A 24,010-nucleotide genomic window follows, 5' to 3' on the forward strand; every position below is an offset into this window, starting at 1 on the left:
TGGCCAAAGCAGGGTTGGGAAAGGGACCATCTGGGGCCACAAGGCCTGCCTTCCAGTAAATGGGCATGCAGCCACAGGGAGCAGCTGGGCTTCTTCTGTGTTCACCCCACCATTTGGGCAGGCTCTTCACCAAGGCTACGCCCTGCCCACCACCTGAGGCTTCATGGCCTACCTTAGAAGGAGTCAGAATCCCATCAACTTTAAGCCCCAAGCTCAGCTGAGGGACATGTGGTACCAGTGGAACTGAGCATCATTGGAACCCACTTTCCTGCTGGTCCCAGGGCACCAGGATGCTTTGTGGGCCTCATGTTAGTCTCAGGTCATCCCCAGCTTGAGCTGTTTAGCCAGATGTTTCCCCATGTGTGCTTCTGCACCATGCCAGTGAGAGCAAGAACATTCAAGCTTCCACCCGATCTGTAGTAGCCACTGCTACCTTGAAACAATCGATCTCCACACATTCCTCAGTTGTATTAATTCAAAAGTTTGACTGAATACAGTTTATGCTCTGCTTGCGAAGAGTGAGTTACAAAACCATCCATGTGCACATCCATCTTTTATATTGTCCACCACTGAAAGGCCCATAGCCAGACAGTGTCCACCTGGATCTTTTTAAATAATAATGATAGTTACATGGGTAGGCATACCCTGCCTTGTTACAATAGGCTACTTCTAAGTATTTGTAACATGCAATCCAATTAGTAAAAATAGAAGCAGGTGAGTAATAAAAAAAGGAGAACAAACAACGTTAATATGTGATTGTGTCTTGAATTTTATATTCCTTTTACATGTAGGCACTAATTTGGCTCCAAACTTGCTTTAACAGCCATCTTGAAAAAGACAACCTTGCCAATTACATAGTTTAGTATTCATTAGATAGGAAATGAGCTAATTACTCAGAGTAAAGTATAATGATTCCTGATGCTAAAACCAGAAAGAAATCCTCCCATGATCCTCTTGCAAAAGACACTGGATATTGTGAAGACTAGAATGTGTTCACAGACAACACAGATGCTGCTTCCTATTTTCCCTTCCCTCTTGACCAGCAGCTTCCTGTCAAATTGTCTTTCGGTGAAAGAAACTGGGTCAGGAATGCCTTTCTCTACTGCTTTGGCTTAATTCAGTGGTACATGCTGGGGTAATGGTCCTCAAACTTTGCTGCATATTTCAGTCAACTAGGGAACTTTAAAAAATTCTGATGCCCTGGCTGCACCCCATAAGTCAGAATTTCTGGGGATGGGACCCAGGATACTGAGATTAGTGAATACTAACAATAATAGGTGATTCTAACAAATAGCAAAGTTTGAGAGCCTTTTTTTTAGAGCATCTATGGTCAGAGTTGATATTGAACCTGCACATACCAGTGTGTCCATACTGGTTCTTAAAATATGATCAGAAAAAAAAGAATTAGTAAACAGCCTCTGCCTGAACCCCATGAGCATTTCTCACCTGCTCAGGCCACTCTGCCAGTAACCGCCTGACTTGTCCATAATCGAACAACTGTGGGGTTAACACTTCGTACCATAGTAGGCCTCCAAGACCCTATTCCAGTGCTATAGCCAGACACATTCTGTTGATTGAGCCCTTGCTGTGAAGATTTAGTATTTTGAACACCATATATTATCTACAGTAATGGATTGACTATAAATTTACCAGGGAGTCTTCCATACATTTTTTTCAGCTTTTGATTGTTGAACAGGAGAAAGTTCAAAACTGTATTCTAGCCAAATAAGGGGAAATTTACATGCCTTAACTGGCTGGGGCCATTTGACATACTTTGTAGATACTCTATCTCCCAAAAAGTAAAAGTATGTATGTGGCAGTTCATCCAGCTCCACTTAGAGATGATGTGAGAGAGCATTTTCAAGCAGAACCCTGGACCCATCCTGAGATCAATAGGCCTGACCTACCAATTGCATCTGTATGGAATTTGTATACAACCAAATTATGTATGTCTTCACCAAGAACATTTTCTACCACAGAAATTATGGGTTCACCTCCATTGTTTCCCTGAACCTGTTGACACCACAAAACCCCAATAGGCAGCCAGACTTCAAAGGGCTCATGAGGCATGCAAGAGGACTTCAGTTATTCTCAGTTCTCAGGGTACCAGTAAACACACTGTAGCCAGTGCCAAGGGCCTGAGAAGGCTATGAAAGGGGAGTCTCAATCTGCTTCTTCTCCTAGCGTGTGCTACAACAAGGAGGACCTATAACTGGGGTCCCCCAAGGTAAATTAGGTCCCAATTGCATGACCTTCTAAATCCAGCAGTATTCTTGATGTTAGTCCGGTATCTCTTCTGCTACTCACTAGTGCTTCCAAGCCCTCCATCCTACACTCCACAGTCTGCTCAGGAACCTAAATACATCATCAAAGAGGATCCAGACTTCTATCCATATCACCATCCTTCTCCCATGCCTACCTCAGAATCGCCACAGAACACATTGAGCCTTCTCTCAGGTGAAACAAGGGAGAGAAATACTTCTCTTGGGGACAGGATCTGAGAAGTATTGTCTTTGCGCCTAGCCCATTAAGAGGAGCCGATGCCCAGGAACAAGTCAAAGCCAACCCCATCTCTGTTCCCTCTCAGTCTGCCCTGCTGTGTGTTGGCTGCACCTGCCCTTGTCACCAGATCAGTGGTGACAGCACTTACATATGAGAGCTCATTATGTGCCCGCTACTGTGCTGTGCACTTGATATAAACAATCTGACTTAATTTTTACTTCCCTCCCAATGAAAGCACTAATATTATTCACATTTCACAGGTGAGAAAACTGAGGCTCAGAGACATGAATGAATTTGTCCAAGTGGCAGAGCTAAGATTCAAACTCAGATTTATCTGGCTTCAAACTGCCTATGCCACCTGTTCTTTTTTGATCACGGCTCCCCATTGCTTCTTCAGACCCCCATGCTAGTTTAATTGACATATTTGGATTATATTCTGCAGCTGGCCAACCTCAGCCTCCTTTCAGACCCTTCAAATACATTTGCTCACATTCCCACTCTCACTTCCTCCCTCGAATTTGGGGTACCCATGGCTCTAAGCCAGAGGGCCTCTCTGCCAGATAGTAGAGACCTGACATATCAGACCCTTATTGATGGAAACATGTACCCAGAGGCTGGGTAATTATGGAGCCATTATATGAGCATGGCCTAGAACAAATATTCCTCAAATCTAGAAATAACTATTTCCTACATTTCACCAAATCATTTAACCTCATGCCTCCCCAAACCAGGGTTTTGTCAAATAACTTACACATTTTCATGCAACTCATTCACACTTGCATTCTTTGCCACTAAAGTACTAGATAGTTGTGAAATTTTCCCCAATCTGTGGATGTATAATATTATTCATGGTTTTATTCTTGAATGTTTTAAAATAGTGAAAAAGATACATTTGTTAGCCTGTATCAGCCTTGAAAGATTACTGTCAAAAAGTCTGTATTTTTGAGATGTTTGTTTGTATTTTCTTTTCTTTCTTTTCTTTTTTCTTGGAGAAATCAAATCAGAGATGAAGACAAAACTTGGTGAGCAGGGTCCTCAGATCCTCAGTGTCCAGAGAGTCTACATTCAGACAAGGGAAGAGAAGCGTATTAACCTGACCATTGGTAGCAGAGCCTATTTGCTGCCCAACACATCTGTGATTATTAAGTGCCCAGTGCGACGATTCCAGAAATCTCTGATCCAGTGGGAGAAGGATGGCCGTTGCCTGCAGAACTCCAAACGGCTTGGCATCACCAAGTCAGGCTCACTAAAAATCCACAGTCTTGCTGCCTCCGACATTGGCGTGTACCGGTGCATTGCAGGCTCTGCACAGGAAACAGTTGTGCTCAAGCTCATTGGTACTGACAACCGGCTCATCGCACGCCCAGCCCTCAGGGAGCCTATGAGGGAATATCCTGGGATGGACCACCACGAAGCCAATAGTTTAGGAGTCGCACGGCATAAAATGAGGCAAATGTGGAATAACAAAAATGACCTTTATCTGGATGATGACCACATTAGTAACCAGCCTTTCTTGAGAGCTCTGTTAGGCCACTGCAGCAATTCTGCAGGAAACACCAACTCCTGGGAGTTGAAGAATAAGCAGTTTGAAGCAGCAGTTAAACAAGGAGCATATAGCATGGATACAGCCCAGTTTGATGAGCTGATAAGAAACATGAGTCAGCTCATGGAAACCGGAGAGGTCAGCGATGATCTTGCGTCCCAGCTGATATATCAACTGGTGGCCGAATTAGCCAAGGCACAGCCAACACACATGCAGTGGCGGGGCATCCATGAAGAGATGCCTCCTGCTGCTCAGCTCAGGGGGGAAACAGGAAGTGTGTCCCAAAGCTCGAATGCAAAAAACTCAGGCAAGCTGACATTCAAGCCGAAAGGACCTGTTCTCATGAGGCAAAGCCAACCTCCCTCAATTTCATTTAATAAAACGATAAATTCCAGGATTGGAAATACAGTATACATTACAAAAAGGACAGAGGTCATCAATATACTGTGTGACCTTATTACCCCCAGTGAGGCCACATATACATGGACCAAGGATGGAACCTTGTTACAGCCCTCAGTAAAGTAAGTAAAATAAGAATGCAGTATTCATTTTTGCACTACCATCTTAATGGCTATTCCAGTTTTCTTGAAAATATTTTCAAATTCCTCTCCTAAGCATGTGTTTCCAACAGGATTCTTTAGGAAAGAAACTAAAAAATGTTAGGATGTGTTTTTCACATATGCATTGGAATTTTTAAATTCAACCGCCATATCATCCCAGTCACTATCATAGAGGTGTGATATGACTGGATCCAGCAAGAATAAGTTTAAGCATGTATACACTCCCCCTTTACTCAGCACTTAGCATTTAAAAATAAAATCAATATAAGGCCATTTTAAAAGTAAGCTTACTAATAGTAATCCTACGTTATGTTGGAACTGCAAATCAGAATTTACAGAGCTCTTCCATATCTAAGAGATGTGGTATCTCATTTGAGCTCACATCAGCCCCATGAGATTGGCAGGGCAGGGGTTAACCTTTCTGATGAGGTCATTGAGAAGCAGAATCCCATGACTACTTCATGGCCAATCAGAACCAAGGGCCGGCCGTATCTCTTGAATACCCACCAGTGGTATTTGAGTATCACACAAATATGTAGCCTTGTCAAAAGCTTGGGTATCTGAAGTAGTTTTCTATTATCATGCAATTTTTAAATGTCATACAATCCAAAAATAAGTAAGTGTTTTGAGATGTTCAAAACACGATATTAAGTCATATATTATTCTGATCTCTATGCCGGTGTAAAAATGTCACATTTCCTTTATTTTACATAACAGATACTAATTTACTTTTGCATTCTTTATTGCCTTCAAATCTTGCTGTTTGTATACAAAGGACTATAGACATTGTGCCTTCTTTTGATTCACATTTAAGAGCTCCAGCTGTACCTTATCTGCCTTTAGAGATCGTTAAGAGACACAAATAACAGCAGATGTGAAACTGTTTTGCATATCACAAGGTACTTTCAAAATGCAAGTTTTACTTTTATCATGTCCTTTGTGCATTGAGCCTCGTATGTGAACGTCAGAAAAAACTTAGGTAAAATTCAGTTTTTTAAAATAATAAACTATTAGGCTATATCTTAAAAAGGTAGAAAAAATCTAATTTTTGAATTTTTAATGCTAGAACTCTGAACACAAGAGTACAATGAAATTTTAGAAGTAGAATAAACCTTAAAACATAGCAGTTCTCAGAGATTTTGATTTTAGACTCTTTAAAATTTAAAAATGATTGAGGAGCCTAAAGAGCTTTTGTAAATGTGAGTTGTATCTATTGCTATTTACCTCACTAGAAATTAAAACCAAGAAACATTGAAAATATCTCCATTAATCTATTTAGAAAAAATAATGGGCCCATAACATGTTCACACAAATAACATATTTTTTGAAAACCATCCCCCCGCCACCAAAATTACTGATAACAGTGGAATTGCTTTCCATTTTTGCAGATCTCTTTAATGTCTGGTATAATAAAAGAAGACAGCTGGATTCTTTTTCCACATCTGTTGTGAAATGTTGTTTTAGTTAAAGTATATGGAGAAAATAAATGTGTGTTATACAAATGTGTTAGCTGGAAGAGAAAGAATATTTTAATATCTTTTCAGATAATTGTGGGTACTCTAATTCTACACTAAAACTAGACAAAGGGTCATTTCTCAAAGGTTAGTTGAAATGTGCAATCTGAAACTATATTAATGAAATATTGGTACTCTGTTTAATGAAATCTGCTGTTTTTTTTCTTGCATTTTGAATAGACTTTTTACCCATACAAGATTTTGTAACACCATACGTTGGTCATTTGGAAAATATTGGCTCACTGAGTGATACAGACCTTCCAAATGTTGATACATTTCATTATGCAATGTAAAAAAAAATACACATTTTAAAAAATCACCATGTATCTCATCAAAAAAAAAAGTCTTTAAGTTTTGGGAAGCTGTCAGACTTACAGTGGTGGATACCAGTTTTCCAAAATTCTAATTTTCACATCAAAGCTTTTTCATCATTGGCAACAAATACTGTCAGTTGTGTCATTGAATTGGCCAGCTCATTTAAAAAATATATATATATATCTACCAAATGCCCAACTTTAAATCATAATGTGGACTTTTTTGTCATAGTTTGTTAGTCATTCTTTCAAGTAAAAATCATATTCCGTGAAAGAAGCCACCAGTTCTTCAGCACGCAGTGGAAGTGCTTTGTGTGTACTTCCCATTGTGTCATGTGGGATATGAAAAACGTATGGACCCAAGGGTCAAGATTTAGTAAGATTAATACCTTTTACTACTTCATTAAAGACATTCTTTTTTTTCTTTTCTTTTCTTTATTGAGATAGTCTCGCTTTGTCACCCAGGCTGGAGTGCAGTGGTGGCATCTCAGCTTACTGCAACCTCTGCCTCCTCGTTTCAAGTGATTCTCCTGCTTCAGCCGCTCAAGTAACTGGGATTACAGGTGCACACCACCACCCCCAGCTAATTTTTTGTATTTTTAGTAGAGACAGGGTTTCACCATGTTGGCCAGGTTGGTCTTGAACTCCTGACCTCAAGTGATCCACCCACTTCAGCCTCCCAAAGTGCTGGGATTATAGGCATGAGTCGCCACTCCTGGCCATTAAGGACATTCTTAAGGGAAACTGGCATTTTTTTTTTTTTTTCTGCAAGTAAAACATAGTAGTCAAGAATACAGTGATTACTGGTACACTTCAATACCACTGTCTTGGTTCATGCTAAGGTGCCAGCAGTCTTACCAACACTGCCTTTGCACTCTCAGTGCAAAGGTCAATACCATTTTTAAAAAGGCTAATGGCTTCGTATTATTACAAAACTAGCTTTGACCTCATAGACTTCTGGGGGTTCATGGACCACACTTTGAAGACTGCTAACTTGGTTTAATAATCCATTTTATAAATTGTAAGGAAAGAGAGGCTGACAAGGTTGAAGTGATCGGTTGACCTATGGCCATAGAAGTACTACAGTGATATAGAGGAGCCTGGTCAGTTTAAATAAATATTTGTTGAATTGAGTTCATTTTAAATAGATTGACTTGATGGAATGGAGTTAACATAAGTTTATCAGGCTGAGACCCCTGGAACTTGTATAAAGAAGTTTTGACATGGTACATCCTCTTCAGATGTGTTTCTACATCCTTTAAGGATCAACCATTCAAAACAGAAGCAATTTCATATGTCTAGTAAAAGGTTTGTTTTTAATTTTTAAAATAATAAGATCCATTTTCATTTCTATTTTTCCTCCAACACCTACCCAATTAATTTGTTCAATTTATGTTTAATTCCCTTTACATAACAAATGTTCTCATCTTTAAATATACTTTCTGAATCTTACAAATCTTTTCAGTTGAAGTAATTGAGAAATGGAATTATGTTCCTGAAAGCCTCTATCCAATGAGAGAAACTGTGTAGGCATAGAGTACTGTTCGGATGCCAACTAAGAAATCTCAACTAGCAAGAGAAGTTTGTGGGTGGATCAATTAGAGATGGTGCCTATAGAAAGATCAACTTTGTTATTACTTCAAGTTAAGAGTAAGATTACGCAGCAGAGGCCAAGGTCAGATCTGTTACAGAATTCAACCTGGTGGTTCTCCAGCCCAGGGACAGATCCAGGCTAGGTACCTAGTGGCTCCACCTGTCATGTAAGGTTCATGCATGCTCAGCTATTTCTGATCTCAATGATTTCTCACTGGACCGTTACACTGAAACCCACCAAACAAAGGCATTATTTGAGAATTCCTAAATCATACAAACATATATATGAAATAATTTAAGAAAGTGATTTAGTGTGCTTATTTTTCATGTGTAGTCACTGGTTAGACTTTTGCTTTTAACCAACTGTTTCTCCTCCATCAGGATTTGACAGTGAAAATCTTGCCTTACTAACAGCGAGGTCTGCCATACTCTTGTTGCTCTGAGACATTTTCACTGTTTTGACTTCTGCCAGCTTTTGTATATTTCTTATGTGTGCTGCAGCAGGGCTTGTATGCTCTTGGTACTATTGCTCTGTGCCATTATTTCGTACTATTCTAATCATTCATACATTCAGTCATCAAAGATTTTTGAGAACTTGCTGTATAAAAGTCTAAGCAGTGAGAATGCACAGCTGTGAATAAGATTTGGTTCCTGCCCTTGAAAAGATCACAGTCTAGTGGGAAGAAATAGATATTTCATCAAATAAATATATGAACCAGAGAAGAAGGAGCCCAGAGGAGACAGAAGATAACTCTAGGAGTATTGGGGAAAACTTTACAGGGGAAATTACATTTGATCCAGGACTCAGTGGGCGGGTCTGAGTTTGCCAGAAAGGAGGAAGGGCATTTCAAATGAAGTGAACAACATATGCAAAAGCTCACAGTAATGAAAGATCATGGAATGTTCTGGAAACAGTTAAGGTTCATTATGACTGAATCATAGAGCAAACGACATGAAGTGACAGGAAATAAAGAAGTGGCACAGTTCATCTCATGATGAAACATACAGTATTTAGAGGGCAGAATAGTCCATATTGCTAAGATCTATAAAGCGAGATGGGGCAGGGGAAAAATAGCATATAAACCACTGATCCGAGTGATTTAGAAGCAGATTCAAATTATGAAGAATAAAATAAAATAAAAGCAGAACAAGCACTCTTCCCTTCATGACAAAGGTTCTTCTCACCTTTAGATATATTTTCTGAATCTCTGAATAATTATCTAATTGGTTAGGCTACACCTGACCAACTCTGATTCTCAAAGTGGTATTTACGTACAGGATTTTAGGAATATCAGTAATTGGGAAACCATAATGAACTCATGCAGGTTAGCCCTAGTTCTTAACAGCATGGTCCAAATCCAGTGTATGCCACAGACTTAGCATGATTACCTCAATCGACTTCTTCATACAGGAATAATGAGACCATAATCCATTGCAAAGCAGCCTTAGCCAAAGCCCAATCAATTCCAGCGTGAAAATCCAAACTGAAAATCCACACCTGCAGTTTGTTAGGAAGGATTCGGGCAGAAAATAAGTGCTTAACGTCCAGCAAATGAATAGGTTTGCTAGGTTGTCTGTTTTTAAAATGTGTCAGATTAAGCATTGAGTTCACCAGAAAAGTCTTTTCTCATGTAAAGTGGGATGAGAAGACTGGATCTCTAGGCACTGTTCAGCTCTAACGTTGCTGTTAACCTATGGCAAGAGGAAACACTCCACCCTCCTGGTCTATATAGCTGTCTGCTTATAGGCAGGATGCTTGACAAAATTATCCTTTGTGAGCTTTGCCAGCCCAAAGCCTGTAATGGTGTAGTCTTCTTTCTCTGCAACTCACTGTAGCCCTAGGTCAGTTAAATTGTCATATGAATGTGTCCTATTTCTAACTGTTCTACAGAATAATTTTGGATGGAACTGGGAAGATACAGATACAGAATCCTACAAGGAAAGAACAAGGCATATATGAATGTTCTGTAGCTAATCATCTTGGTTCAGATGCGGAAAGTTCTTCTGTGCTGTATGCAGGTAATGCCCACTGTTGAAATCTAGAGTGCCTGTTTCTTTGTTTATTTTTTATTTTTATTTATTTTTTTTTAGATGGAGGCTCACTCTGTTGCCCAGGCTGGAGTGCAGTGGCTCGATCTCGGCTCACTGTAAACTCCGCCTCCCAGGTTCATGCCATTCTCCTGCCTCAGCCTCCCAAGTAGCTGGGGACTACAGGCGCCCGCCACCACGCCCGGCTAATTTTTTGTATTTTTAGTAGAGACGGGGTTTCACCATGTTAGCCAGGATGGTCTCCATCTCCTGACCTTGTGATCCACCCTCCTTGGCCTCCCAAAGTGCTGGGATTACAAGCGTGAGCCACCACCCTGGCCATTTATTTGTTTTTAACATTAAATTCTAGAGCAGCAGTTCTCATTAGCAGCCGTCAGAATCATCTGGAGTGCTTGTTAAAACACAGATTGCTGGACTCCACCCCCAGAAGTTCTGGCTCAGTAGGTTTGGGATGGAGTCTGAGAATCAGCATTTTCAACATGTACCCAGGTTATGCCAATGCTGCCGGTCTGGGGACCACACTGAAAACAGCTGCTCAGGAACTCACTTTCTAAGAATCAGGAAATAATGAGATGGGGTTTAATTGGCAGTGTTGATGTTAATGAACTTTGCATTTTTTAAAGTTCCATCAGTCAACAAAAAAGAATAATTATCTTTTATAGATTGCAATTACCTCCCAGTGGCATACCTGCCAATCCTGAGAAACACCTCCAGGCAATTGTAACTGTAAAGTAGTGTGAGTCTTCCTGGGAGGTGGACAATGTCATTTGGATATTAAAATATGCTTTTATTATAAAGAAACATTTTTAGTACTTAGTACTGCCATTGTCCGGCTCAGGCACAAGGTATGCTTCCTGAGTGAGTGAATAAATTAATCTGGTAACTAAATATTGAAATCCAAAGAAAATAAACATTTTAAAATTGACATTTGATTCTTTATGACCTTGTTTGTATTATTTTTGCATGCAAATTTTATACATGTGTTTGCTTCATATTAATTAAATGTTAACTGCATTTTTCTTGCAGACAGTTCTGATCCACTTGTAATAACCTCATATGGTCTCATAAAGTGGGAAGTCAGACATTTTCTCTCTTGAGACTTTCTGCAGTGTAGAGATGTAAATAATGTTTTAAATAGGTCTCCTTGCAATTGATAGTCTTTAAATAGTCTTTTCTATTTTAGATTGAAATGAGTTTATTTAAGTAGGGTCAGACAGGGCCTCTCTGAACCACACATTGGGTGAGAGAACTGCAGTTGGAAGAGATCTTCTAACTCAATCATTTTTTTAATGGGATTCAAACTGAAGTCCAGAGAGGGAAGATTTTGCCCAAGCACACATACAGCTTGTTAGAAGAGGCTCAACAAGAATCGTGGCCTCTTACCTGTCTCATCTTTCTCCAGTACAGCTTTGAATGAGCTCTGAACCGTGGTTACATCCTGGCATCCACATGTCAGCCTAGCTGTGGCACCATATTCAGAAAAACTTTATAAGGATTAGGTACCACATTTATATTGAAAATGCCTGTGTACATCTCCTTCTGCACCATTACACTTTGTGCTTATCGAAAGAGGAGATACTTCTCATCTTGTACCCAGGTATTTCTCATCTTGTACCCAGGTGCAGACCACAGAGTGGACACTTGGTAAATGTTTACATTGGAAAAAACCTCTTATTACACTGGGCCCAATGAGGGACAACAGAATGGATCAGGACCTTCTGTCCTGTCTTCATCAGCCCCCTCCCCCAGTATCTCACATTCCTCCTTCCAGAAAAAGAGTCAGGTGGTCCCAAGCCCCAGTGTGTTTTGGCCCTGCATTAATTCATTCATGGCTGCACTGCAGAGACATCATTCCTGCTCTGCCTGTCTTCTTTGCTTCTTATGAGCTTCTGAATTCCTTTTTTTTCAAATTATCAAAGAGGAATTTATCCTCAATTTTAGTTATGAAACCAAAATATCCTCTTAGTCTATACATATCGTTGTTGCAATGTACCTTTGAATTCATCGAACCATCTATCCATTCATCCATCTGTCCATATGTCCACTGAGCACCTCCAGGTATGTATGTGTACGTCCACATGGTACACCTTGAGGGATACAGAGAGAACCAGGACTCCACTCCTGCCCTCAAAGGGCTCAACAAAGCTTACCAAATGCAATGTTTTACCAAAGAGCAAAAGCCTGAACCTAACATAGTTTCCTGCTCCCTTTGAATTAAGAGGCACCTGTCATCTTGTCTGTTGAAAGAAATATCACCAAACCGGAGCACAACCATCTGTCTGTTGTGGTTGGAGGCATCGTGGAGGCAGCCCTTGGAGCAAACGTGACAATCCGATGTCCTGTAAAAGGTAATTGTGGTCATTTCAGTGGGAGGGTGTGTGGCCATCCCAATGTTGCCAGGAGACACCAGCTGGCATTTTGGTATTCGAGACCTCAGCCTGATAGGCTTAAAAAACAGATTTTCCAGCACACTGACAGTGGATCTAACTCTCAATGGTGAGCTCATACTGGCTCATGAGACTGATGTATAAAACAGAATGCCAAGTTACTTGTCTCCAGTGTGGACTGTGACTGCCATGCACACTGGAATGTTCATATTGGCAAGACCAGAACACTCTGACCCTATGGGCAGATCTACAAAAGAGGCCAAGTTTTAGTCAGACGGTTACTTGGTGAATACAAAGTCAGAGGAGGGGATTTGTTGGAAATTGTAAGACATGTCCTCCAGAAAGACAAAAGCTACACTTGGCAAAGCCAGATCGGGGAGCTAGAATGTCCATGTCCCCTGGCCTAGGCTCTCTTCTAGATTGTCCTTGAGTAAGTGTCAGCAGCCTGTGCCTCGGTGGCTCTTTCTCCTGTGTTTACAACTGCAGACAAACCTCCTTTCTAATGTTCACACTCTTTCTTTAATAGAATTAACACTTTCAGTCTGACCTTGCCTTAACCTAGGGCCATCCTGTCTCATTAAGCCGTGGATTCTTAAGTCTTAATCTGGGCCCATGCATCTCTGAACTGTAGATAAATATTATATGCTGCATACACGTACATTTTACAGGGGCCAGGAGAGGTGGGAGTGAGGGGATTGTGTGAATAGCTTTCTATTGCTTCCTTAGGGAAACTTATGAACTCCTCCAAATTGAGATATACTCTTTAAGATGACTTTGTGTATGCCTTTGATTTACTCTGCATTGACTTAACTTTCTGGACAACTGTATTTCCCTAGCTTCCAAGTTCTAATTAGATACCTGTAGTTGCAGCCACCTAAGATGAGTCTTGCCTAGGCTGTGACCCTGATTGCCTAGGGTGACAGAGGAGCTTTTGCTGCTGCTCTTAGAAATGCAGTGAGGGTGCGTGTAATGAGGGATCCCAGGACACACTTATCCAGCTTTCAGGCTCTCCCTCCACTGTCATGATCAGTTACTTGCCATGTTTCTAAAGCTGCACCTTTGGCTCTACAAACAGTGGAAATTTGCTAACCCCCAAGATATTGTTTTTCACCCCTTGGAAATCCCTGCAGTGTTTGGCCTATGCAGACTTTTGAAAAATTGCTCCAGGCTCCCAACTGACTCCACCCACAAATATGTGAGTTTTCTGGCAAAATACACCCACCATTACAGAAAGGGCCGGCATTCTCTTGCCATAGCAAGGAGAAAAGCAGAACGGAACTCTGCAGATGCCAAGCCACAGAAGTCTAAAGTTTCTACAGCCCTACACCTGCAGAGGATTCTGAAAAATAGATCTGACTTCTATTAAGAGAAACCTCAACTTTCAACATGACTTCTAAAGTTTTCACTTCCACAATACTTGAAAATCAGGCTTTCAGGGAGATGAGCCATTAAAAGGATTGGAGTGCATTATTTGCTATCGGAAGTCAAAGACTGGATTAGGTGGAAACTGCAAGTAAAGCCTCCAGCAAAGACCATTAAACTCATCTAGTTTTATTCTCATCCAGGCCCAGTCAGACATGGGCTGTCTCTGACCCTCCCCGGCCCCACTGCCCTCCTGCCCTGTGCTGTGGGGCCATGGGTCTGCAGCACTGCTGCCTAGATGGAGCTCAGCACTGGGAGTACTCATCTCCCTCCTTCCTCCCTCACCTTTCAGCTCTTACTAGGAATTGTCCCATTTGGCCTTTCTTTACCTAGTAGTCTTCCCCCATGGACTCAGACCCCAGAACTCCTGATGAGTTCTTTCCTTTTAAAAATAAACCTGCCTCCAAATGCACCACAATCATTTTGAGTTATTTGCCATTTTAAACAAACCTGTAGTGAACTTACAGTGTTTTCTTATGGGCAGAAGCCATACCTAATGGAGTTTTCTAGGGAAATTCATCTTTTTTAAGACAGATGGTGAAGTTGATGAAGGGTCAGAAAACTTGAGTTTTACAGACAGTCTTGTCACTAGCTAGTATGTAACCATAGGTGAGTCATATATCTTTCTTCCCTCATCTCTAAAGCAGGGAATATATTATATTAATAGAAGAAGGGACTGTGGTTATCATCCAATTCAGTTTTTCATCTTATAGATGAGTAAATTAAAACATAATTTACAAAATTGAACTGTGCTTTACAAATTACATTTTTATACTGCAAATTGGGATTTCTGTAAATCAGTGGCGTATATAATTTTTTATTTTTTTAGTTGCCTTAGAATATTTCCCACTAATTATAATGAACTTATTTTTATAGACCCCATAACACATATTCATAGCTTCTAGAGAAGTTCATCTTTTTTTGTAGCCAAACATGTTTTATCAACCCATGTGGTATAGATGTCAATAGGGATTATCCCTAGTCACTCTTAGAGATATTTCTGATAACTATATTAAATAACAGAACCTAAAAGTCCGCATATTTGCCTGTTTCTAAAGGTTAAAACTTCTAACTTGCGAGAGTTATTTGCCTTGCTCTTTAAAAAAAAGTTTTTTTCTGTCCATTTGGGTGGGGGTAATTTAAAGCGCACCTTTTTTGCCACCTTCTGGTAAGAAAGAAAAGTTCGTCTGGGGAAAATGACCAGAAAATATCCGTTGCTGCATGTTTTATTTTCTTTCATGTTAATGCGTAGTAAGAACATTACTTATCCTGTAATTTTCTATTGTGTATTATGTGTTGTTTATGTTATTCCTTAAGCTCATCAGAGATGCAGCTGATGTGAGTCCCTTCTCTAAAGTGTTTTGTTGTGTGTCACACTCCTCTTTAGTCTGTAAGGAACTCTCTTGGCCCACAGATGGGAATGAGTTTGAGCTAGATGGTGATTCCCAAATGAAGGGCACTGGCAAAGCCATCAATGGCCCAGCCCCAAGCTTAGAAAATTTCTTAAACACAAGGTGCACTGGACAACTGCTTCTTAGAGCAAACTCAAACTGCCTGGAAAGATTAGAGATGCTTCTAAACTAAAACTAAGCTAAAGAATAAAAACATCTTTGAATGCTATTAGAGGACACTGGTGTACATCTCCTTTAGGAGGAAAAATTCTACAACTGTGGATGGCACCTGACATCCCACCAGGCAGCTGGGTACATGTAGGTTATACAAAAGACTCTTAAACAATAAATGCAGAAGCAAATAAATCAAGTTTAACACATTCCCAAATGAATCTAGTCATGTGGATGACTAAAAAGGAGAGTTTTTCCCAGGAATGCAAATTTTTTAACACTGAAAAATATCTACTTTAAACAGATCATCACAGGTTGAATCCTCTCTGGAAGGATGTTTTTGTTGGTTTGTTTCTGTTTTTTTTGTTTGTTTGTTTGTTTGTTTGTTTGACACAGAGCCTCACTGTGTTGCCCAGGTTGGAGGGCAGTGGTGTGATCTCAGTTCACTGCAATCTCTGCCTCCCAGGTTCAAAGGATTCTCTTACCTCAGCCTCCCAAATAGCTGGGATTACAGGTACAAGCCACCATGCCTGGCTATTTTTTTTTTTTTTTTGCACTTTTAGTGGAGACGGGGTTTCACCATGTTGCCCAGGCTGGTCTCGAACTCCTGACCTCAAGTAATCCACCCACCTCAGCCTCCCAAAGTGTTGGGAGAGGCACGAGCCACGGCATCCGGCCCTGGAAGGAGTTTTTGTGTTAAGTATATTAGTTGTCAACATATGTGGAAGGGAGGAAGCAAGCAGGATTAGACAGAGGGCAAAGGAGAACTGTGATGCAGGCCCACAAAGGCTCACCAAGCCCCCTTGAAACATATGTGACTCATTAGAGTTGCCCTAGGCTGAACCACAGTGGCCAGGCCTTCATGCCCCTGCCTCCTGCAGTCACTGGTTGTGGGCCTCTCTGGAAGGGGCATATGTGCTCTTGGGTGGGCGGAGACAGATTGTGAAGGGACTAACAACCAGAGGCTACCAGAAGCAGGGACACCGAGTTCCTCCTTAAAGGTTGATTTGGGTGGAGCATCACCATCTCTACCACAGATATTTAAGGAGATAAAACTTAGGATCACCTTAACAGATGTAGACAAAGCATCTGATAAACTTGAACATGAAAATGATGTGAAAACATCTTGGCAAACCAGTAATAGAAGGGATAATCCCTACCTTGATTTGCCTGTCAGAAACCTATTGTAAGCATCATACTCACTTTAATGGTGAGACTCAAACAGTCCCATTAAAGTCAGGAAAAAACATACGATGCCCTTTATACTACATCTGTTCAACACTGCATTAGCACTAGCCAGTGCAATAAGATAAAATAAATAGAAAAATTAGAACTAGAAAATTAGAAACCAAGACTAGATAACTAGAAAAATTATAGAAAACTAGAAATATAAAAACTAGAAAATAACTAGAAAAATTTCTTCTTATTTATAGATAATATAATTATCCTCATTTAAAAGCAAAGAAAATGTACAAAGTTTTGGATCTCTACATTCAGAATAATTTCAATAAAAAAAAGCAATCCTGTAGGATTGCTAGAACAAACTGATCCTATAATTAATATGAAAGCGCATATGGCTGAGAATAGCCCAAACATTTTTTAAGAATAACAAGGTGGGTGAGATTTGCTCTATCAAATATAAAGACTTAGCATAAAGCTTGAGGGCTTACAGCAGTGTAAGAGGGATAGACAAATAAATGGAATAGAATGTGGAGCCCACAGCAGATTCAAGCATACAGTATATGGAAACTAAAATTTAATAGCAGTAGAATTAAAAACCAATAAAGGACAGACTATTAAGTAAATTGTTATAGGATAATTGTTTATAAATATAAAAAAATCAACCAAAAATAAATTCTAACTGATTTAAGTGCCTAAAATATGAACATATTTTTAAAAATCATAAAATATAAGAGATGTCTTCATGACTTTGGAATGGAAAAGATACAAAAAATACAAGTCATAAAGTAAAACATCTATTATATAGTGATGATGAGGTTGCACAACTCTGTGAATATATTAGAACTACAGAGTTATACTTTTAAAGGGTGAATTTTTTGGTATATGAATTATATTTCAATAAGCTGTTATAAAAAACATTGACACACTTTGCTGTTAAGATATAAAAGTTCTGATCCCTGAAAGACATTGTCAATAAATTTAAAAGTCAAGCCACATTTCTGGCAGAAAATATTTGTTATATAGTACAAGAATATAGAAATAGCTTCTCTGAATCAATACAAATAACAAACCACTCAATATAAAAATGAGCAGTCCGGGTGCGGTGGCTTACGCCTGTAATCTCAGCACTTTGGGAGGCTGAGGCAGGTGGATCATGAGGTCAGGAAATTGAGACCATCCTGGCTAACATGGTGAAACTCTGTCTCTACTAAAAATACAAAAAATTAGCTGGGCGTGATGGCGGGCGCTTGTAGTCCCAGCTACTTGGGAGGCTGAGGCAGGAGAATGGCATGAACCCAGGAGGCAGAGGTTGCAGTGAGCGGAGATTGCACCACTGCACTCCAGCCTGGGCAACAGAGCGAGACTCTGCCTCAAAAAAAAAAAAAAAAAAAAAAGAGCAAAAGATATGAACAGGCAATTGTCAGAAAGTGAAACCCTAATGGCCAATAATGGCATATGAAAATGTTCTCATTTCTACACTGGTAAGGAAAATGTCCTCACTGCTAAGGAAATTAAAATAGAGGTGAGATTCCATTTCGTAACTATTGGGCAAAACTTAAATAATTTGGCACTACCAAGGGTTGGCAAGAACATGGAGAAATAGGACATCATACACTGCTGGTCACAGTGTATATGTAAGAACCAATTTAGAGAACAATTTTGTAAAATCTGATCAAGTCAAAGATGCTCAAAACCAGACATTTCACTTGTGGATATAGCCCTGTTTTTGCAAAGAAACAGTTTCAAGAGTGCATTGTAACACTGTTTGTCATAGCAGAGAGAGAGAAGAATACATACCAATGTCAGGATTGTTGGTACTCCTGGGAGAGAAAAGAAGAAAAGTTTGGGGATAGAACTTTAGCTCTAGCTGTAATCCTTTATTGCTTAAAAAAGGTCTGAAGCAGCTGGGCACAGTGGCTCACACCTGTAATCCCAGCACTTTGGGAGGTCGAAGCAGGTGGATCACCTGAGGTCAGAAGTTTGAGACCAGCCTGGCCAATATGATGAAACCCTGTCTCTACTAAAAATACAAAAAATTAGCCAGGTGTGGTGGCACATGCCTGTAATCCCAGCTACTCGGGAGGCTGAGGCAGGAGAATCGCTTGAACCTGGGAGGCAGAGGTCGCAATGAGCTTAGATTGTGCCATTGCTCTCCAGCCTGGGCAACAAGAATAAGACTCTGTTTCAAAAAAAAAAAAAAAAAATCTGAAGCAAATATAGCAACTATTAATGTCCATTAATTTTGAAGCAAATATAGCAACTATTAATGTCCATTAATTTTGGAGAATGGACTTCTTTTTTGACATGTGGTTATCAGTTATATTGTTTGTTGTTGTTGTTGTTGTTCACCTCCTAGCCCTGTTTCCTGTAAGACCTTGGACCTATCAGATAGTTTCCTTGCTCCTTGGTTTTCTGTTATAAAGTGAGGAATTATGATGGGATGACCAGGAAGACTGTTTCCAGTCCTGAAATTCTATCTTGGACCGTTGGTCCTTTGCAGGAATCTGGGACAAAATAAAAGTAAATGTAGAAAAAGTGCTTGAACTAAGATACCTTGCCAGTCAGTACTTAGAACTGAGTGCCAAGGGTGCACACCTAATATTGGGAGGGAATCTAGGGGAAAAACAAAACAAAACAACAATAACAAAAAACTCTCAAAATACATAGACACAATGTCCTTTACAAAGGAGTTCTTGGAGCTGCAATATCAGCCCATGAAAAATCCAGTTACCTGTATGATGACTTGAAAACTATAGTTGTAGTAAATAGAAAGGAACTAAATAGGCTGGGCGCACAGTGGCTGACACCTGTAATCCCAGCACTTTAGGAAGCCAAGGTGGGCGGATCACTTGAGGTCAGGGGTTGACCAGCCTGGCCAACATGGTAAAACCGCATCTCCACTAAAAATACAAAAATTAGCCGGGCATAGTGGTGCATGCCTGTAATCCCAGTTACTCGGGAGGCTGAGGTACAAGAATTGCTTGAACCCGAGAGGCGGAGGTTGCAGTGAGCTGAGATAGTGCCACTGCACTCCAGCCTGGGTGACAGAGCGAGACTCCATTTCGAAAAAAAGGAAAAAAAGAAAGAAAGGAATCAAATAATATAAGAGTCTGTAAATCAATGAAACCAGAATTTGATAAATTTGAAAAAGTCTCTTACTTATGTAAAAGCTAATGTTGAAGGTAAAACAAGTTAACTGGGGAAAGCAAGTAGAAAGGGTACTTTGAGGGGATTTGAACAGCCTTAGATGGAAATGACTCAGGTCTTTTTCATGTCCTCATGACCTCAGAATGCATAGCTCTTTCTAGATGTCTGGATGTCAGCCACAGCCCTGTGTTTACCAGCCTTGATCAGGCCCCTTCTTGCCTCCAAAAAGGGATGAAGAATAAACAGGGAAGAAGATTTTCCCTGAGATAACTAGGTAAGATCTTACTGAAATAAAATCTTGAGAATTAAATATGGAAGGACCTTAGGAATCCATGCGTCCAGCCCTGTTTTGCACACAACGTCCCCAGAGAAGAGGCTTGACCAAAGTAACAGGCCTAGACGATGGCAAGGCCAAGTTCCGAACCCAGTTACTGCCTCTGAAGCTAGTGCCCTTTCTGTTCTGAATGCTGCTTTTGTGTGTTTTCTTGTCTCATAAAAAGTAACACATCTCATTATAAAATATTTGGAAAGCATAGCAAAGTATCATGAGGCAAAAAAAAAAAACTCCCATAATCCTGTCAAAGACACAACCATTATTTCTATTTTGTTATATGCCTGTAACCCTTTCTCTAAGTCATGGAATTTTCTCATGTTATTAAAAATTCATAAATATCATTTAATAGCCGCACCAGTGTATCATTGTGTGAATGTAGCATAATTAAACTCTTCTCTTGTTTTTGGAAACTTAAACTATTTGTACTTCTTTACGGTTCCATACAGCAGTGTAAGAAACCTTCTTATGCATATAACTTTTTGTGTCATTTGGATTTTTTTTTTAAAAAGAGTAACAGGAATGGAATTATTAGGTCACAGGACATTCAACATTTTTGTAACTAAATAGGGCATTAAAATTAAAATGTCTAGAACTCTAAATACATTATTGCCAAATTGCCAGCTAGGAAGTCTGAATCTACTAGTGGGGTAGTTTTAAACCCTACCCGCCCCCTGTCATTGTTGCTGCTCATTGATAGGAGAGAATGAGAAAAGGTAGGTAGAAGTTAGTCTCCTGATTAATTCCACACAGTGCATGCACAAACAGATGATGGCAAGTGTGCATCTCCCTGGGACAAAGCAGGGCACTTGGTGCTCCAAGAGGTATGTGGAGGCAAGGAGGCCCTTTCATATCTATGGGAGGATGGTCAGTTTCAGAAGAAACATATCACATAAACTTAAAAGGATTTTCTTAATCAGGGGATTTTTTTTTTAAGGGATAAAATGCTGTGGAATATACCTAAGAATTTTGTTGATGTCTAGGCGAATTATTAACTTTCTTTACTGGGTTTAACAATTACCCTTTCAGGGGAGGATCTTGAGAAAATATTTGTGGTGCAGCAGGATTATGTGGTTAAATTCCTAAACATGGTCTCATTGCTCTGACAATTATTTTCCCCTATCAACTGCTAGTTTATATTATATAGGGTGGAATTTAATGGTAGTGATTCTCATATGTCTTTAAGTCATAAATCCCTTTGGCCAAAAAAAAAAAAAAAAAAAAGAACTATCTCTCCAGAAAAATGTATTTACCCACCAATTTTTGCATATACTTTCCAGAAGACTTAAAAAGAAATCTAAGATTATCTGCTTGCTCTTGTTTTATGAACTGGACATTTTGGTGCTTTTGACTATATCCTAAATTAAAGTGAATTTATTTTCCCTGATCTGTGGTTTTTGAAATATATCCTCTCTTCTATACTGTTATCTCTTTTTAAAACTCATATGCAATCTTTGAAATAGCTAAAATTGTCATTTTAAAATGTATATTTAAAATGTCTTTCGCTACTCAAAAAGGCTCCCCCTTCCCCTTTTTTCCTTCCTCTGTCTATGGTACAGAAATCTTCCCACTATCCTCCTCTCTTAACCCTATATTCAGTCAAACAGCCAATCATAGATGGTTGGAAATTCCATCCATCTTTTCTTCCCTTCAAAAAGCATTTACTAAGCCCAATCTAGTTCCTTAGCATGCAGAGATGAATACAATCTGGTTTCCGCAGCTATGTAGACAAAGGAATTATGATATGATGTCATAATGCAAAAATAGAAGTGTTTGTGAAGTGTATCAGACACATTAAGGAGAGACTAATTAAGGCTTCTCACTAAGGAGTCAGAAAAGGTTTATTAAAAAGAATTGCAACCAGCCCACTTGTAACAAAAAGGAAGGGCATTTTAATCAAAACAGAATATATGCAAAAGCATAGAAACATGAAAGCACCCTGGTTACTTGCACATCACAAGCAGATCTGTGTGACTTAAAGCAGAGGATGTGAAGGGGAGTGGGAAGAGGTGGGTTTGGAAGTGTAAGTGTGGACCAGAATGTGAAGGGCTTTAATGTCATGCTGAAACCGATGGACTTCATTTTATTGGCAGAGAGGAGACAAGAAACGTTTTGAGCACGGTAATGGTGTGAACCAATCTGTCTTTCAAAATGGATGAAAAATTAGAGGAGAAAGAAGCTGCAGAAAGCTGTAAATTGAATGCAACTAAATTGCATCAATGGTCATTGATTGGATTATTGGACCCCAAAAAGCCTGCCAGTCACTTAAGATATTAAACTGACGTTACATGTATCTGATTTATCCAGGAGTGAGCAGACATTTAGCAATGTCATTAAATGAGGGTGTGGAACACAGGTGTCCCGAGGCTAGGGCTAGGGTGTTGGCAAGTGGAGTCATGCATGGAGGGCAGCCATATTGCAAAGAGCTGAGGAGTATGTGCTAATAGGCAGCATGTCAATAAATAACATGTTGGAAAACCATCAAAGCTCATCATCAAAAATAACAATAACTTGAGCACCTAATGTGTGTTGGCTTCAACAGCATACAAAGTGGATATTATCTTTGTTTTGCAGATAAGGAAGCAGACTCAGATACACACAGTTACTTATCTTTGTTTATATACCTAATGAGTGTGTATACCCAGATTTAAACCCAATTCTGTGTGACTCCAAAGGAGCTAGAAAGAGAATGAAACTCTGTGTTTGAGACAGCAGAATAGGCACCGCGCAGCAGGTCTGACCAGAGAGAAGACTGTCAAAGTGAGGTGTGAGGCAGAACCTAGGAAGTGCTGCAGCCTGGTGACAGGCTTAGGGATGGGCAACAGTCTCAACCTCCAGGGCCCAACCTCACCTGAGGACTGCCCCATGGTATGAGATCCAGGGAGAGTACACTGGGAGCCTGGCCTCTTGCAGGGCCACAAGATGCCAGCCAGTAGCAGGCCAAAGGTTGGCCCATTGTGCTCAGCCAGGCACATGAGCTTGACACATGCGTCTACCATCACTGCAGCAGTGGGAAAGAATGTGGCAAATTGTGCACTGTCTGGTAGTGACTATGGACTCCGTCACCTCACCCTTAATATAGTTGCCCGAAATCTCTTTGGACTTGTATTTGGATTATTGATTTAGCAGATTAAAAAGACTCATTTATAAAACAATTATCTGCTCTTTTTTTATATATTTTTTTATTATTATTATACTTTAAGTTTTAGGGTACATGTGCACAATGTGCAGATTTGTTACATATGTATACATGTGCCATGTTGGTGTGCTGCACCCATTAACTCATCATTTAGCATTAGGTATATCACCTAATGCTATCCTTCCCTCCTCCCACACCCCACAACAGTCCCCGGTGTGTGATGTTCCCCTTCCTGTGTCCAAGTGTTCTCATTGTTCAATTCCCACCTATGAGTGAGAACACGTGGTGTTTGGTTTTTTGTCCTTGCGATAGTTTACTGAGAATGATGGTTTCCAGCTTCATCCATGTCCCTACAAAGGACATGAACTCATCATGTTTTATGGCTGCATAGTATTCCATGGTGTATATGTGCCACATTTTCTTAACCCAGTCTATCATTGTTGGACATTTGGGTTGGTTCCAAGTCTTTGCTATGGTGAATAGTGCCACAGTAAACATACGTGCGCATGTGTCTTTATAGCAGCATGATTTATAATCCTTTGGGTATATACCCAGTAATGGGATGGCTGGGTCAAATGGTATTTCTAGTTCTAGATCCCTGAGGAATCGCCACACCGACTTCCACAATGGTTGAACTAGTTTACAGTCCCACCAACAGTGTAAAAGTGTTCCTGTTTCTCCATGTCCTCTCCAGCGCCTGTTGTTTCCTGACTTTTCTTTTTTTTTTTAATTTTTATTTTTATTTTTATTATTTTTATTTTTTTT

The 24,010-nt window shown here is 39.9% G+C and overlaps 1 protein-coding gene across 2 annotated transcripts in view; it reads left to right on the forward strand.

Moving 5' to 3' along the window:
- Positions 1–24,010, forward strand: part of ADAMTSL3 (ADAMTS like 3) — a 392,111-nt gene that overhangs the window by 323,907 nt on the left and 44,194 nt on the right. For both annotated transcript variants that reach the window (XM_032174471.2, XM_032174470.2), the window contains exons 20-22: positions 3,495–4,566; positions 9,918–10,045; positions 12,295–12,423. In XM_032174471.2, coding sequence (XP_032030362.1) covers positions 3,495–4,566; positions 9,918–10,045; positions 12,295–12,423 — 1,329 coding nt within the window. The remainder of the gene's footprint in view (positions 1–3,494; positions 4,567–9,917; positions 10,046–12,294; positions 12,424–24,010) is intronic.

This window comes from Hylobates moloch, unplaced genomic scaffold, assembly GCF_009828535.3.
Source record: "Hylobates moloch isolate HMO894 unplaced genomic scaffold, HMol_V3 SCAFFOLD_14, whole genome shotgun sequence".
In the NCBI taxonomy this organism is placed as follows: Eukaryota; Metazoa; Chordata; class Mammalia; order Primates; family Hylobatidae; genus Hylobates; species Hylobates moloch.